Raw genomic sequence first — 16519 nt, forward strand, 5'->3', positions numbered from 1 at the left:
CAGGGGCCAGTGTGTAGGGCAGCGTCCTGGTGCCACCAGGAAAGAAACAAAATGTGCCCTCAAAAAGTCATAGGTAGGAGTTTTTTCCCCTAATTACGACTTACTTTCTGCACAAGGGCGCTGCTGTAAAGTATGACATTAGTAACACATTCAATGCGGTGAATGATACAGTTGCTCAACACATCGCTTTACGCTGTCACGGAACTGTAGATAAATGTCCTTCACCAGACAAATAAGGACGTCAAACTTTTAGCTTTGTACCTGCCCGGTGTCTCCCATCTCCTCACGTCCTCTCAGAAAGAAACGCTCTAATAAAGAAACAATGCCAATGACGACAAGCCAAGCCCGTGAATAATACAGCAGCCGGCATGTTCAGTGTTTCAGGCTACCCACGCAGCCGGACCGAAAGCGGGGCAGCGCCTCGGTGTCCTGGCCGAGCCTGTGGCACCTGCCTCGTCCCCACCGTGCGGAGCGTCAGGGCGCCGGAGCCAAGTCGGCGGCGCAGCTGAGACGTCGGGATGCTGCTGTGAGCGGCACTGCAGTGCCTGCCTGGCTGCGGGGGTCACGGTTATCTCCTCCAGCGCCTGTAACAACACGAGCAGAGCTCGGGGCTGGCTTCCCAGCCGAAAACAGCTGGGAAGGTCTGCAGGGCGAGACCCACCCTAGCCTGGTCGCTGGTCGTGCATTAATCTCAGATGATTGTCGAATGAGATCTGCAGCATGTCCTTCAAGGTAAACTGCGGTTTTCACGTTTTTTATCTTTTAAATTATGGATGGTGTAAATCATGTATAGACACATTATACTGTATGTGTGTACTGTATGTGCGTCGTTATAATTACAGTAATTAACAACATGTTTACACTCCGTGCGCCTAACTTTGTGGACCCAGACACTTCTTATTTCGTTCGTTTTGCGATGCTGATGTGTATTTTTAACTGCCGCTGGATCACTGCGCAGTAAACTCCTTCCTGTTAATGGGATCTGCCCGCTGCCCTTCAGTGCTTGCACGGAGCCACGCGTGAATCGTGCCGGGATGCCCTTAATGCCGAAGGTTAGGTATTTGTGAAATAAACGGATTTTGAAGTGGGGCTTAGTTTTATGTGCTCTTTTCGCAGAGAGATACTGTAACCGCCTGGTGTGGCCACGATAAACTCAGGAGGTTACTTTGCAGATTAATGCCTGACGTCATGTAAAAAAAGCGCAAGACCAGGGAAAGAAAAAAGAATAGTCTCCCTATAGTCGCATAGGAAATTATGTTACATTATATTACCAAAGTACGTGAACGTATCTTTCACGACTAATCGTGTAAAGATGTCAATCAGCACTTACAAATACGATGTCAGTATTATTCTAACATTATGAATTGTTTAATAAAAAGATGTGGTGAAATAGGCTCCTTTCTCAGTTAACATAACATACAGTACGGGAGATTGATGTCAGACCGTCTGATTGAAAGGAAGCTGTAAAATACATTATAGACAGTTATTAGTCAGTTTTAATAGACATGTTTCAAGGTAACAAGAGTCAGACAATCATCTGACAATCATCTGACAGTTAAAACAGTTTCTAGGATATATAAATCCATGTGTTTACCTATCTGTGGTTGTTTTGCCCCGTTGATAACTATAAGTCTAAAAATGCTACAGAGAAGCTAGAACAATAATCTAACTTCAGTCTGTATTGCCTTTCTAGTGTTCTTTCAATGTCCTGCTGTTGTGTTGTGGCCTGTTCTACAGCTTTAAGGAGTACAGCATGGAAAGGTGGTACAATTGACCTGGACTGATTAAGATTAACCTCATACCTTCTTGTAATTAGACAAGAAGGCAGGATTGCTCTTGTGAATATTTAGGTCCAGTGCTTCATAACAATTGTCTATCGCTGTTCGACACCAATCATTTATTTGCATCTCAGACTTATTTAAACAAAGGCTTAGTCTTTCAGTTACAGTAGATGCAATTTTTAATCAACAAATCTCAAGTCAGTTACAAGGGAAAATAACCTTTTCAGTTAAATCCACAGAGTGGGGCTAACAATTTAAAACCATAATTTCTCAACTGCCTCATACTTAAAAAAATGTAAAGATGTGCTATTCATTCCAGGACGTTTGGCTCAGTTTGCATATGCAGTAGAAGATTCCAATGAATGCATATGAAAGTTATATAAGAGCCTCTAAAATAATAATTTAACAAGCCTGGGTTTGAATGTTTGAATAGGTACAGCACTACCACCATTACTGTGCTTTGTCGTGAGTACACAGGCCTGCCCTGGGTGAAGCTGAGTGTCAGTGTGAGCATGACTAGGCCCGATTTCTGCTGTGTCAGATCTGACGTGCTGCTGCCACGGCGATTCTTGCTGAACAGATCTGGAGACTGTGTGGAGCTGCCAGCCTGCATGTACCACGGCCTTAATATCTTTTTGCTGTGGACAAACAGATGTCTTACAATGGAAATTCTTGGTCCCTTAGCTACTGAAAACCCCTTTTATATATTTCTTGATAGCCCTGTTTACAACATCCATTTACAGGTACAGTATGTGCAGCGTAGACATTTTTGTGTCTTGCCAAGAGAGTTAAAGCAGCCAAACTCCCACATCCAGTAGACTGCGGCAGCTTCTTGACTAGATTGGTGCAAGTTAAGAATTGATTTGTTTTTTACCTCTACTATACAGTATATCCCTCTGTTGAGTTGGTTCTTCTCCATGTTTCCTTGTTTTGTTTTGTTATTGTGTTGGTCATGAAGTAAGGGGCTTGTATGCTCACACGGTGTGTGCGTGCTCTTATTCACTTGCTGTCTTTGTTTCTCCTGTGTCTGGGCAGAAGGAAACGCCGCTTGCCAATGCTGTGTTTTGGGCAGCGAGGAAGGGGAACCTGGCTCTCCTGCAGCTGCTGCTGAACAGTGGTCGAGTAGATGTGGACTGCAGAGACAGTGTATGGGTGTGCATGAACCTGAACTACACCCTCTGTCCACACACTGCCCACACACTGTCCCCACACTGCCTGACTCCTCACTGTCCACACACTGCCTGACCCCACTGCCCACACACTGTCTGACCCGTCCCTGTCCACACACTGCCTGACACCGCTGTCCACACCCTGCCTGACCCTACTTTCCACATAATGCCTGACCTCCCTGTCCACACACTGCCTGACCCCCCTGTCCACATCCTGCCTGACCCCACTGTCCAGACACTGCCTGCTGGAACACACAGCTGTTCCTAATCACCATCATTACAGAAATTAGCCCTGTACATCAAACTCAAACCCCTCCCTTCACACTCATCTCCTGCATCCCTCCTCCACCCCATCTCCACCCTGCAGCTCTGAATGGGGTTCGAGTCGCATCGCCCTGTGGCCAGCAGGCTGCCCATCGACCAAGCTGGCTAGTGCAGCATTTCCCCCTTCTGAAGAAGCACACCAGCTGACTGCACCATTAATCAGACGCAGGCTTCCGCTGTGCATGTGCTGCTGTAACAGTGCGGGAGTGGGAGGAGCCGCGGCGAGCTCCCACTAAGCCCTAATGTCTGAGGGGGTGGAGGCACTGACGTGAGGCTAACAGAAACCCCCCCAAAAAATAAATAAAGAAACAGAATAAGAAACACTCCTTTGCACAGCGGCGTCCAGACTGAATTACCCCTATTCAGTGGGGTCCACACTGGAAGAAAAGGAGGGCGAGGTGGAAAAAATCCCCCTCCGGGGTTGTCGATGGAAGGTTGTCCCCTTGCGGGGGTCTGCTCGTCCCTCCAGGAGGAGCTCCGTGTGTCTAAAAGGGCAACACAGCTGCGGTTCATCCTTAATCAGCCAGGACAGCTGTGGTTACTAAGCCAACGCATCGCCCTTAATCTAGGGCTCTGCCTCCACACTGAACAAGCCCCCACGTTATGCCACACTGCCAATACATATCTAGTATAAAATGAACTGGTTGTTGTTTTTCATGTGTTCTGTTACAATGATTGTTAAATCATTAGTGTAGAGGGGCCGCCTTTTCCTCTTGGCTACAGGCTGTCACTTTCAGGTGGGAGCTGCACTGCAGGGGCAGATGAAATGTGTCCCCTATAATAATAATAGTGCTCCTCCTTTGCTCCTTCTACCCCTCACATCACTCTTCAGTAGATTTGCCCACAATATGGGTAATATATGTATCTGTATCTTTATTACTGCATGGATTCTTGGTTTAAACAGAGTTCCTTTGGCTTGATGAGATTGGATAAAATTAAATGTCATTTGAACTGGATTTGAAATCCTCTCCAGTGCTTCTATACAGTACATTTTGGGCAACCAGGGGATGTGTATGCAGGACAGTTGAAAGAAGCTGTAAGAACACAGGCATTTGCATCTGAAACAGAGCACGTGGAGAATGGCAGGAAGAAGCTGCAGTGTGGGAGAGAGTTTGATGGGCGGACTGCAGTAAATTAGCGTTGTATGCAGCACATGGAGAAACCGGCGATGCTGTGTTGTGGACTTCTTTTGCATCATTGAGAGTTTTCCTCAGAGGGCCGGAGCTGATTGGAGTGTGTTCTGCGTTCTGTGTTCAGCTAGGAACGACGGCCCTGATGGTGGCGTCCTACAGCGGTCACTACGAGTGCGTCAGGGAGCTGATCATGCAGGGCGCAGACATCAACCTGCAGAGAGAGGTAACGTGTGAGCCTGGCGAGGAGCTGTAGGCCGTCTCGACTTCCGCGCCACCTTTTATTCTTAAACTCTAGAGCAGAGGTTGCCGAACCACAGTACCTGTAGATCGAGAACTGTGCTAGAGCTGGAACTTGATCGAATTTGTTTTCTGATGGCAGAGATCATGATCATTTTGACAAGAATAGCAGTGCTAAAGAGCAAAAAGGTTATTTTATTTTCATGCACATTAGGTTTAAAATTAAGCCTGACCTAAAGCTAATGCTAAGAAGCATCATATTTGAATTCACTGAACTTTGCTCACAAAAACAGGGTCATCCATTGCATTAGAAAGGTAAAGCTACTGCTCTTAAAATGTGCTCTTATTTCTAGAACAAAAACCCTTATTATTACTTTCAATCCAAAGTGTGTCCCCAAAGGTAGTTGTGAGGTTAATTGATGACTTCAGTTATAAGGGCCACAGCAGTTACAGCAGTCATGTTACTCAATGTTATTCAAATCATGTTACTTTCGGCACCTCTGAAGGGAATATCCCAAAGACGATGTGCTTGAGCATGTGGAAACAGAAGCTGGTGTTGTTGAGGAAGATTTTGTTGCTGTTTATCTAACATCAAGTCACAACCACAGATAATCGGTAGCATTTTCTCTGGTATCGCTGAAGTTCAGTGTTGCTGAAAGATTAGGAGCTGTGGATTACACAGCAGTGAGATTAGCTAAACCTCCAGTTACTGTGTCCTGCCAGGACTTCGGTAGATTTTCCTTCTGTGTGCTCCTTGCCTCTGTAAACACTGCCCGCCTGCAAAGGATGTGTATTCATTATGCTAACCATAATTACAGGTAGAACACCACTCATAATCTCAACTTGTTTGCATGCTAGCAGCAACCAAGACAATTCGGGTTAGACTCAGGCAGTTCAGAGCCTGAGTCAACATTGTCTGTGTTTGATGAGTCTCACTTTCTTGAAACCCAGATCACTCTTCAAAGGCTGTTAGGTGGTCCAGTGATTAAGGTGGTTCCCACCCCCTGGTCTTTAGCAGTTACTTCAAATTATAGTTTGTGCTCAACACTTATTACAGAGGGTGAGTATCCAGTTTTGTCTGGCTAATTATATTGCTTTTATTATCTGGCTACTTTAAAATACGTGCTGTGTAAGTTCTTTTTAAATCTGAAAGATAGAAATGCATTTGAAACCTTGAATGCAGACAGCAATAATTTTAATAGCTCACAGACAGTGGGCAGAAACATTAAACATTATGCATTATACTGTAGATGAGAGGCCTCTCTGTAGAAGAGTTACTTTTGAAAAGGTATTGCCTAAGAGACCAAATACTGGCTAATGGCTTTGTGAGTATTATCTGTATCCATCACTTTACTATTAGCAGCAAAATGTTTTTAAAGGAATCTTTGTTTATTTGAATTCTTCATAGGTTCAGTGGTATATAGGTACGATGTGGCTCTCTGGTTACTCTTTAATTTAAGTAAACAGAGCTCTTATTATAATTCATAATAGTAATGCAAAAGTGTTGGCTTCTTGGAATCGATGGTTTTCATGCTGCATGTTGTTTTCACAGCTAATAGAATGGTATCGGTAACAGCAGGAAAAATAAATCCTACTAGCAGTACCACTAGCTAGACATAGTCTAATGTACATGGTCAGGACACAGTTAATTATGAACAGTTTAGGGTTGTCTATAACTGAGAAAGAACTGTTTCAAATAGATAAAACGGTATGCTCTATGGCAACTGTCCATTGAATTTATTTTCCTTTAAGGGGTATAACTGAGTTTGTTACAATGAATATGAGTTGAAAATATGCAGTATACTGGGCAGAAAGAAACATGGAACTGCAACAAGTTCAGCAAGTTTGTATCATGACAAAACTATTGTGTAGCAGGTGCTAGTGTGTGTCCCAGGACCCTGGAGGTTGTCCTCTGTTGGAAGCAGTATAGATTCCTCTTGTAGAGCCTGCAGGTGATTGTTCACTGGGCTCTGAGCTGTAAATTCCACGCCTCCTCCCAACTCATCCCGGCTGGTGAATAACGTATCCATGGCACAACTGTTCCATTCTCACCCCCCGGGAGTGCCCTCACGCCACCAGCGAGGGTGTGTGCAATCCCGCTGGGATGGTGTCACGTCAGGATGAGCCCGCAGGAAGCAGAGATGAGGTTCCAGGGCTTGACCCATGTAGCACTGTGTAGTCGGGCTGCCAGCAATCTCTACATGTGGAGCCCTGCAGCAGCAGGACACTCCTGCCCAGATCATCACTCACTGACATCCACTGTGGTGATCCTCACAAGACCTCGATTTGTAACTAAAGACGATTGGGCTCCACTGCTGGCAAGACCGCCTAGGGTGTGGCTTCAACACAACAAAGGCACAAATACGTTGTTCTCCTGATAAGTGGTTCATACTGATTCCTTTCTGCATTTTGTGCTCTTGGTTTTCACCAGGCTGGGTATTCAACAGATTGTATCTCAGCTCAACACCTGAGCACAGTCATCTCCGTGACTAATGAGACGATTTCGTGCTTATGAAAATCACCCATGGTCAATCATGAAAGATCAGTTTATCAAAATGAGAGCACAAACATTTAATCAATATTCAGAATACATACCCATAATATATGCGTAAATAAAGTGAAAAGTGCCTTAAGATGTTCAGTATATATACACCGTACTTAAAAACGTTGGCTCAAAGATGGTAAATACAATTTAATAAACTACAACTGGTAGAAATCATGTTTAAGAAATGTTTTTTTGGGGAAAGTAGTAAAGACACTTTCTTCCAATTTGCAAACACAGAGATTCTTGCCAAGAGATTACACAAAGGGTGGTGGGAGTGTGTAACAAGCTACCCAGCCATGAGGGTAAAGCCAGTACCCAGGCTTCTTCCAAATGGCCTCCTCTCATTTATAACCTTTCAAATGAAGGTACAGTACAAATGCCATTTTGATTCCCACTTTCATTACAGAAATGCCAAGAAGAAAAACAAACCAAACTCAAGATCTGGTGTTTTCTGAGTTCTTCTGTGAGAATAAACACAGCCTGGGTGCTGAATGTGTCCTTCATGTCCATTCTGTTCTGCAGACAGGGTCCACTGCACTGTTCTTCGCTGCACAGCAGGGGCACAATGACATTGTGAAGCTTCTCTTTGAGTTTGGAGCCTCCACCGAATTTCAGACCAAGGTTTGAACGCCATCTGCCTAGAATAACACCATCACAAGCACATAGATACGAACAGCTTCTGTAGTGGACATTTAGTCATTCTTAATAACAAGTTGATGGACCTGAAACAACTGTTTTAATGAGTCTGTTTCCCATGAACAAAATTAATCTGTAATGCTTGTGTTCTAGTGTGAAAGCATGACTAATATTTGATTTGAATATTTCAATATAGTACATTTTTATTTTCTTGTAATACTAAAATACATCTTATTCAATATGAAGTGTTACGATATAGTGCTCACAGTGCGGTCATAGCTACCCTAATGCCTTCTAGTCATTAAGTTTTGGAACAATGTATTAGATAACATATCATCTTTACTTGTAGTATTCCAATTACCCAAGCTGTTTATTTATGTGGTGATCTTTAATTTACCAGTTCATCCTTCAACTCTTCTCAGCTTCTACTTCTGTCAGTCACAAAGGGGAAAGAACATGATCTTACTGAATTGGAAGCACAGGCCAAACACGCCCGTTAGCCAACAGCTTCACCTAACAATTGAACACACATCTCTTGAAAGACCTGCTGCATCTTTGCAGGATAGGAGGAATGAGTTTCAGAGTATCTGGAATGCCTTGTATCTTTTCTACAATTATTTGGAGTGTTGATGTCTCAGATTTCATTTTCTCCAGCACAGACCATGTAGGTGAAATTATGTTTCAAATGTGTTATATCTGGAATTATCTTCCCCTCATACAAACCGTAACTGTTGGTGACAGGTACAGTTATTAATTTTTGTGCTGATTATTTTACCTCTTTATGTCACATGTATCATATGTGCATGTACATATATGCTGAAAACAAAAGGCTCTTCTATAAAAGGCTTGACTAATTCGGTGATATGCTTACAGGACGGAGGCACTGCCTTATCAGCAGCCTGTCAATATGGTCACACAAGCGTGGTGGAATCCCTGCTAAAACACGGCGCTCATGTCCATGACCAGCTAAACGTGAGTCCCACTACTGTCTGTAATTTTGGAAGGAGGATTTCCTCTGTGCCATACGAGAACACATCCTCTCCCAGGCCTAACAGCTAGTGGTGCTTCAGTTCATTAAGAACAGGCGTTGGAAATGTTTCCAGAAAGATGCAGTTTGTTTAGGTGTTAATCAAGTCACTCCTTTGACTAGGCAGAGGAGGACAAAGAAAGTAAAGTGTTGTATTAGCCTTCCTAACTGCAAGGGTGCTGTCTTTAGCCAATTTTAATTGTCACCACTAGAGGGGGCACAAAACTGTGAGTCTACCAAAAATACCAGTATCCTGCTCTGAACTTAATAATAATAATTGCTTACACTTATATAGCACTTTTCTGGACACTCCACTCAAAGCGCTTTACAGGTCATGGGGATCCCCTCCACCACCACCAGTGTGCAGCCCCACCTGGATGATGCGCCAGTACGCTCCCCACACACCAGCTCTCAGTGGGGAGGAGAGCAGAGTGATGAAGCCAGTTCAGAGATGGGGATTATTAGGAGGCCAAAGAGCAATTTGGCCAGGACACCGGGGTTACACCCCTACACTTTTTGAGAAATGCTCTGGGGTTTTTAATGGTCACAGAGAGTCAGGACCTCAGTTTTACATCTCATGTGATATACAGCGCCTTTTTACAGTACAGTGTCCCCATCACTATACTGGGGCATTAGTATAGACCACAGTGTGAGTGCCACCTATTGGCTCCACTAACACCTCTTCCAGCAACAGCCTTAGCTTTCCCAGGAGGTCTCCCATCCAGGTACTGGCCAGGCTCACACTGATGAGCTTGAGTGGGTTGCCAGCTGTGAGTTGCAGGGTGATATAGCTGCTGATATGGCCAACTTCTCTAATGAAAGAATATTTACCATTATATAAAAGACATTGACGTTGCTTTCTCACATCATGGTTTATTTCGGTATTGGTTTACCAGGATGGAGCCACTCCCCTCTTCCTTGCTGCCCAAGAAGGGCACGTCACTGTCATCCGTCAGCTCCTTTCTTCTGGAGCTAAGGTCAACCAGCCGCGAGAGGTAAGAACATCTCCAGAATTAAAACACTGCTTCCGATAGAAATAATGGTGTACTACATGCCTTCCTACACTCCTTTTAAGGTAACAGTACCATTTGCTCTGCTGCAGAGTATGCAGGACTGTCACAGACTGCAGAATATTTTTAAAATTCTACTCGCTTGCTTTAAGGCCTTATCTTATACTATGCTTTCACAAATAAAGGGGCAAGTTGGGTTATAAAGGAACAGGTGAAGGTTTATTCCATGCTGAAAAGAGAAGAAAAGAGACACAACTTTTTGGCTGTGGAGCCTTCTTCAGGTGTCTGGAACAGTGCCCCTGTTCTCTCAGTGTCCAGACAGTGTCCCTGTTCTCTCAGTGCCCAGACAGTGTCCCTGTTCTCTCAGTGTCCAGACAGTGTCCCTGTTCTCTCAGTGCCCAGACAGTGTCCCTGTTCTCTCAGTGCCTGGACAGTGCCCAGTTCCTGTTCTCTCAGTTCCCAGTGCTCCTGTTCTCTCAGTGCCTGGACAGTCCCAGGTCCCTGTTCCTAACCTTGTCTCTCCTGCAGGATGGAACGGCTCCACTCTGGATGGCAGCGCAGATGGGACACAGCGAGGTGGTGAAGGTCCTGCTGTTGCGAGGAGCAGATCGGGACGCAGACAGGAAAGTACGCCTCGCCGGTGGCGCAGTGGGAGAGAGCTGTTGCGGTGTTTCTCGAGATTCTTTGTGCCGTGGATCAGTCTTATAGAAGGAGGGTTATCTGTTAATTTCCTTTGAGATCTTCTCTGGTGTTCTTAATTACTGTACATTGGATTTACCACTCTGCCTCTGAATTCTCTCAGTTGCACTTTCCAAACCACTGTCAAAATGCTGTTTTATTTTATTTTAGGTTACATATACCTGCAGTATATGTTCTACAAACCATTACACAGTAACTGTTTTCTATGTGCTTTAAAGGATGGATCCACAGCTCTGTTTAAGGCGGCTTACAAAGGGTATAATGATGTCATCGAGGAACTTCTCAAATTCTCCCCCTCTCTCAGCCTTCTGAAGGTGAGGCGCAGGACGATACTGTATTCCGTTTTCCTGTTCCTTCTCCTCCCTGGGAAACAGCAGGCATGTGTGGGCTGTCTGACCCTGAGTGTTGACTTCGGCTCCTCTGGGTGTAGTGTTTGAGAGTGTGGGAGAGGACAGACTCCGCTCTCTGTGCAGTCCTAGGGTTCTGCGACTTCCTGATACCACACTTTGTGCGATTTTTCACGTTGTCATATTTGTGACTAGTCAGTTCATTTTGAAACTGTGATTTTTACAAACATTAATTACTTAAGACACATACAGTGCACCCTTCCTATGACATCCAATTTTGACAAATTGAGAAATGACAAAATAATGTTTACGTTAAGAATTTAATCACACCCTGGATACTCAATCTGAAGACTTGAAAGAATAAGATAAGTTACTGTAATTGTCAGCAGAAACTAAGAGGAAAAAAACTGAAAAATGTGGATTGCATAATTATTCAGACCCTCAAATACTGACCCGTCAGTAAATGATGGAAACACCTTGGGCAGCAAGGAAAAAAAAAGTATTTTTAGGAAAATCTCTACCAATGTTGCAAACCAGTGTAGATCAATTTTTAGCCATTCTTCTTGGCTGATTTGCTCAAGCTTTCAGATTGCTTTGGGATCCCCCATGGGCAGCAGTGTTCAAGACTTCCCATCGGTTCTCAGTAGGATTCAAGTCAGGACTTTGACTTGACTGGGCCACTCAAGGACTGTAAAAGTTGCATTTAACCTCACACTGGGCATCCATAACCAGTTTCCTCTTTGCCTGGCTTCTCACTCAATAGGAACAGCCTAATCTAGGCAGTGTCTGGGTGCAAAAGACTTGAATACCTACACAATCATGGCTTTTCCATTTTTTACTCATCATCTGTTTATTTTTTATTTTTTACTTTGAATGCATCAGGTAGGTTGTGTATATAATATCAATGGCTACTTCAAAGAGTCACGACAACAAGCGTCAAAGTAACAAAATGTGAGAATTGTGAAGGTTCTGAATGCTTATGTGAGGCACTGTAAATATTTTAAATATGTGAATGACAAAGTCATTTTGTTTGTAATTTCTGTATTCCCTGCTGATATAGTTTGTACTATAGTACAAGAGGCTAGGGTGTGTTTATTGGGTTGACATGGGGTAACATTCTTTAAGTTACTCCATGTCAACACCCACAACTGAATGTGTGCCCATGTCTCCAGAACCGTGTAGTGTTTTGCTATATTTCTTTTTCATCACCAGAATGGATCAACAGCCCTCCATGCAGCTGTAATGGGAGGAAATGTAAGAACTGTGGTGCTATTGCTCGGTGCTAATGCAGACCCTTCACTACAAAATAAGGTATACAGAAGTTTTCTGGTCTTTTCACCCTCATGTACATCTATTTATGTCACAAAAATATATTCACACGTGAAGCATGCGCAGTGCATCCTTTGGTAGTAAAGAAGAAATTGCACACTTGTGAGAAATAACATTGCTGATTTGCAAAAGACACCGGTAAGAACACAATCCTGTGATTTAAAAAACGGAAAACCACTTTGTGCTCTGCACAGAGCTCCTAAACTTTCATGTCAAACTTTATATGAACGTTCATTTAAATTATCTGTTCGCAACTATAAAAGCTTCAGTGTAATGCTGACAAATTTATAAATATTCCCTTTCGACTGGTAGGTAGATATTACTGTCCTTTCGCAGCACAAGTGAAAGCATATACAGGCTTATACACAGGCACATACACACAAATGTATGAATGTATATCTTTCAATTCAATTCAAAATACTTTATTGATCTGCAGAGGGGCAAGCAGTGCAGCATACAGCACAAGAAAAAACAAAGACAAAAAACACAAAAAACACGGCTAAGAAAAAAGTATACATACTGTAGATATAACTGCAATCAGACCACAGAAGTGATTGAAAGTAACAGTGTGTAGGTATTAAAGTACATGCACATGTGGGAGGGACTCTCTCCAATAGACGTCGTGTTGATAGACTCTTTACCATTATTGTTTGCAAGCCTGACGGACTCTGGAACAAAGCTAAATTCCATTTTATTTGTCCTGCGCTGTGGACAGAGAAAACGTCTTCCTGAAGGCAAAAGTTCAAACGGCAGATGAAGGATCTTAGATGACTCTTCAATGATGGCACAGGCCTTCCTCGGAATCTGCTAATCACTGGAATTTAGAGTGGAAAACATTTTCCTTTGTTCTTGTCAACTGAAACCTGCCTGTTACTATAAATATAATTTTTAAGTCACTTAAGTTTGGAAGAACAAAAGCTTTGCCATGAATGTATATGCAGGGAAGACACAAAACAAAGTGATTACTCAAATCATGTGCTTTCAAATTCATGCACTGCCTAGTGTAAGTGCTGGTATCTTTCCTAAATAATAATTCGCTCTTCTGTTCTGTGTGTTCTAGAATAACGAGCTGCCCGCTGACCTCACAAAGAACGAGCGCATTCTGACATTGTTACGGACAAAAGTCGCGCACAGACCCAGCTGATGACGCTTGGCCTTGACCAGGGACTTGGGAATAAGAGGAACGCTGAAGTCCTGCCACTGAAAGTCTCTTGAACACGCAAAAGCAAGGATCACGCAAAGGGCGATGTCAGTCATCGGCTTCTGGTGCTTGCTTTCAGAACAGCTTAAGGAAGCTTGTATTAATAGCCATAACATTAAAAGCCAAGGAAAGAGATGTGAAACATGTGGAATGAGATGAGAAACATCAGCTTTCTGCAAGTCGGGATTTCTGCACACCCCTTTCCAGAGGAGATGCTATCTACAGTATGCTACACAAATCCCAAAGCCCTTTTCCCCTGGTGCTGTATATTCAGAAATATTTTGCAAACTCAAGTGCATTGTTTGTAATAAAAGTATTCAACTGTATGTTTGTGGAGTAAAATACTTTAAAAAAATGACCAAAGATATTTCAAAGAGCTGTGATTATAAAGGTGTTTGATACACGTGGTAAACGGTTACGGCCAACTGTTTACGTGCCATTTGGAAACGTGGGAAACATACATCTCATTGGCACCGAGCTGTGGTAAGGAGTGTATAGCTCAAGATACGATATTTACAAATTAGTTCAGAAACATTGAAATGGTGCTCTGGAAATGGAGAGGACCGTGCTGTGGGGAGTTAACCAGTTCTTGGTCGAACTCAATATAGGCTTTGATTGACTGTCATGCTGGAGTGTCAGATGTCCAGATAAGCTTGAGGACAGGACAGGACCAGGGCTTTGTCCAGAAGGTGCTGGCCATTGCCTGGTACTACCTGGGTGGGTGGAGTTTGTGATTTCCCTGATCCTCCCAGGGGCCCTGGGGCCCGGAGGTGCAAAATAACCACGCGAGCTCTCGCCCCGTTTCAGAGTGGCCGTGCATTCTCTCCTTGTGCATGCCAACTATAACACTCATGAACATGTGCAAAACCTCAGCTTCCTGCGTTTTCCTACTGCCATTCCGACGTGTGGCAAGTCAGTGCCCTCTTTTTGTGGATCACCCGCAGTAGTGGCTTCTTCCTTGTAATCTGGCCACAAGCGCTATGTGCATGCAGCCGACATTGAATGGCTGTTCTTTACCACTCATCTCACACACGTGGTGGCAGGTTATCTACTATCTGACAGGCCTGCCACTGTGCCGGTAGCCTTGAATTGCTCAACAATGGGCACTGCTGTGGAAAGTGGTGGGTATGGCTTTTTTGATGGACTCTTTTGTAGTCACCCTGCCAACTTGGAGCTCAGAGAGCATTTGCCTGCAGGCTTTGGGGAGCTCTCTGACCTTAACCCTGACAATGCATGGTACTACATGAGTCAGCTGTGTGTTACTGCCTTCTATTCCCCAGGGAAACAGGAAACCTTCAGAAGCTTCTATTTAGTTCCGGGGGGTTTCGTTGCAGTCCCAAAGGGCAGAATGTTATTACAGATTTGTTTTTGTTTCATTTTATGTAAAGGAATACTTAGAGGAGTGAATAAGTGTGGCTTGTGTTTTCTGGAAATCATTTAATTGTGATAAATGCAGATTGGCTCCATGCAATGCTATCACAATTACAGTTTAACAGTTTTAGACTTTTTTAAGCAAAACACATTATCCAATATGTAATATGTTCCAATTTATTTGGGTATGGGGGGTATAAGTAAATCTGGAGGCCACTACAAGTTTACTTTTCTTACTACACCCATGTGTTTGTAAAATGTACAAAGGCATTATCCTAAAAAAATATTCAAAGCATTTCATTGTTTTTTTGTTCCCAGTATATAGTCCTAATCATGAAGCTTTGATTAGGTTCAAGTGGGGAGCAGTCTCAGCATGCAAGCTGTTACATATCATTGATGGTTATTATGAAAGTTCTGCTTATTTACTACTTGTTAGACTTACGAGGGAAAATATAATTTTCCTTACCTGCAATGCCTTGCTTTATTTCTTAAATTATGCCATATAAAATTATATTTTTTTAATTGGTGGGGTGCATACCTTTTTGCAGCTTACTCAAGGGTCTTAAACAGCAGCTCTAAATACCAGCTGTAGTGTTATATTTAATTTTACATTTGATTTCTGCACTCATAGAAAAGAAAACTCGTCATAAAATGCTGTGTGAAATAGGATAGTTTATCCAATTAAAATTGCTCGTGAAAATATGAGCTTCCAAACGTCTTGAAACGTTAACCGTGGGAAACAAATAGTACTGTACTTTGATTGATGTTACTAAAGATGATCTGCTTTCAAAAAGCACAATTTACTTCTTCAGCTAGCAGTAACAGCTGTGTACGTTACAAACCCTCCACCAGAGGTCAGTCTTTTTTTGTATATATGCTTTGCTGGCACACAGAGATATCGTGTAGTACAGTACTGCAGCCATACATAATGTTGCACTCTTATATATTTTTTCCATTGTACACGAGTAAAAGTCATTCCATTTGCTGGACATTTTGATTTATCACTGCTGGACATTTTGAGTAAACACCCAAACCAACCAAAGAAGGAATTCTACTCTCTGATGCCTGTATCAGTCCTGTCACAAGGTGTTATTGCAACGTGCAAACCGTAGTATGTACTGCATCACACAATTGGTCTCCACACACAGCCTTTTCCCTGACAATAATTACAATCAAATTGGAAACTTCCGCAAAATTGGTAAAGTGCGTGCTCACACGCATTCCTGAAGAACATGTCCCCTGGAACTCAGACCCGTTTATCCCGGTTTGTCCAGAGTTCGCCTCGCCTGGGACATTCGCGCTGTGATCTCCTGGTAAGGCTAGGTGCTGGCTGGCGGGCCACGCTTTCGGTCAGCTGCGGGCCGGATTCACAGACCCCTGACGAGTCTGCGAGATCATACGGGAGCTTATTAGCCAAGGAGAAAGAAAATCTAGTTTATACGAGGAAAGTATTGCGTTTAAACGCAATAGCTAATTTGTCAACATTGCCTACGATTTTAATATCTTGCTTTATATATGCAATAATAATGTCCCGTGCAAGGTCCTGTAGCATTTGCCTTAACAACAGAATAATATCGTTATGCTCCTCTTGTTGAAAAAAAAAATAATTTAAAGGAGCACGTGTAGTGTCTTCTGTATACATGAAGTAGAGCACATTGTCGGTGAGCTCCGGGGTTAAACGCGTTTGTCGCCGTTTTTGTAGAAATGACA

The 16519-nt window shown here is 43.2% G+C and overlaps 1 protein-coding gene across 1 annotated transcript; it reads left to right on the forward strand.

Moving 5' to 3' along the window:
- Positions 1-441: 441 nt before the first annotated feature.
- ankrd29 (ankyrin repeat domain 29) lies at positions 442-13758 on the forward strand. Its single transcript, XM_088919200.1, has 10 exons — positions 442-732; positions 2817-2933; positions 4532-4630; positions 7712-7810; positions 8699-8797; positions 9749-9847; positions 10391-10489; positions 10780-10875; positions 12121-12219; positions 13298-13758. Exons 1-10 carry the CDS (start codon positions 721-723, stop codon positions 13379-13381), a joined length of 903 nt encoding a protein of 300 aa, XP_088775326.1. The 5' UTR covers positions 442-720; the 3' UTR covers positions 13382-13758.
- Positions 13759-16519: the final 2761 nt, after the last annotated feature.

The sequence above is a fragment of the Atractosteus spatula genome, chromosome 6, assembly GCF_055471065.1.
Source record: "Atractosteus spatula isolate fAtrSpa1 chromosome 6, fAtrSpa1.hap1, whole genome shotgun sequence".
Taxonomy (NCBI): domain Eukaryota; kingdom Metazoa; phylum Chordata; class Actinopteri; order Semionotiformes; family Lepisosteidae; genus Atractosteus; species Atractosteus spatula.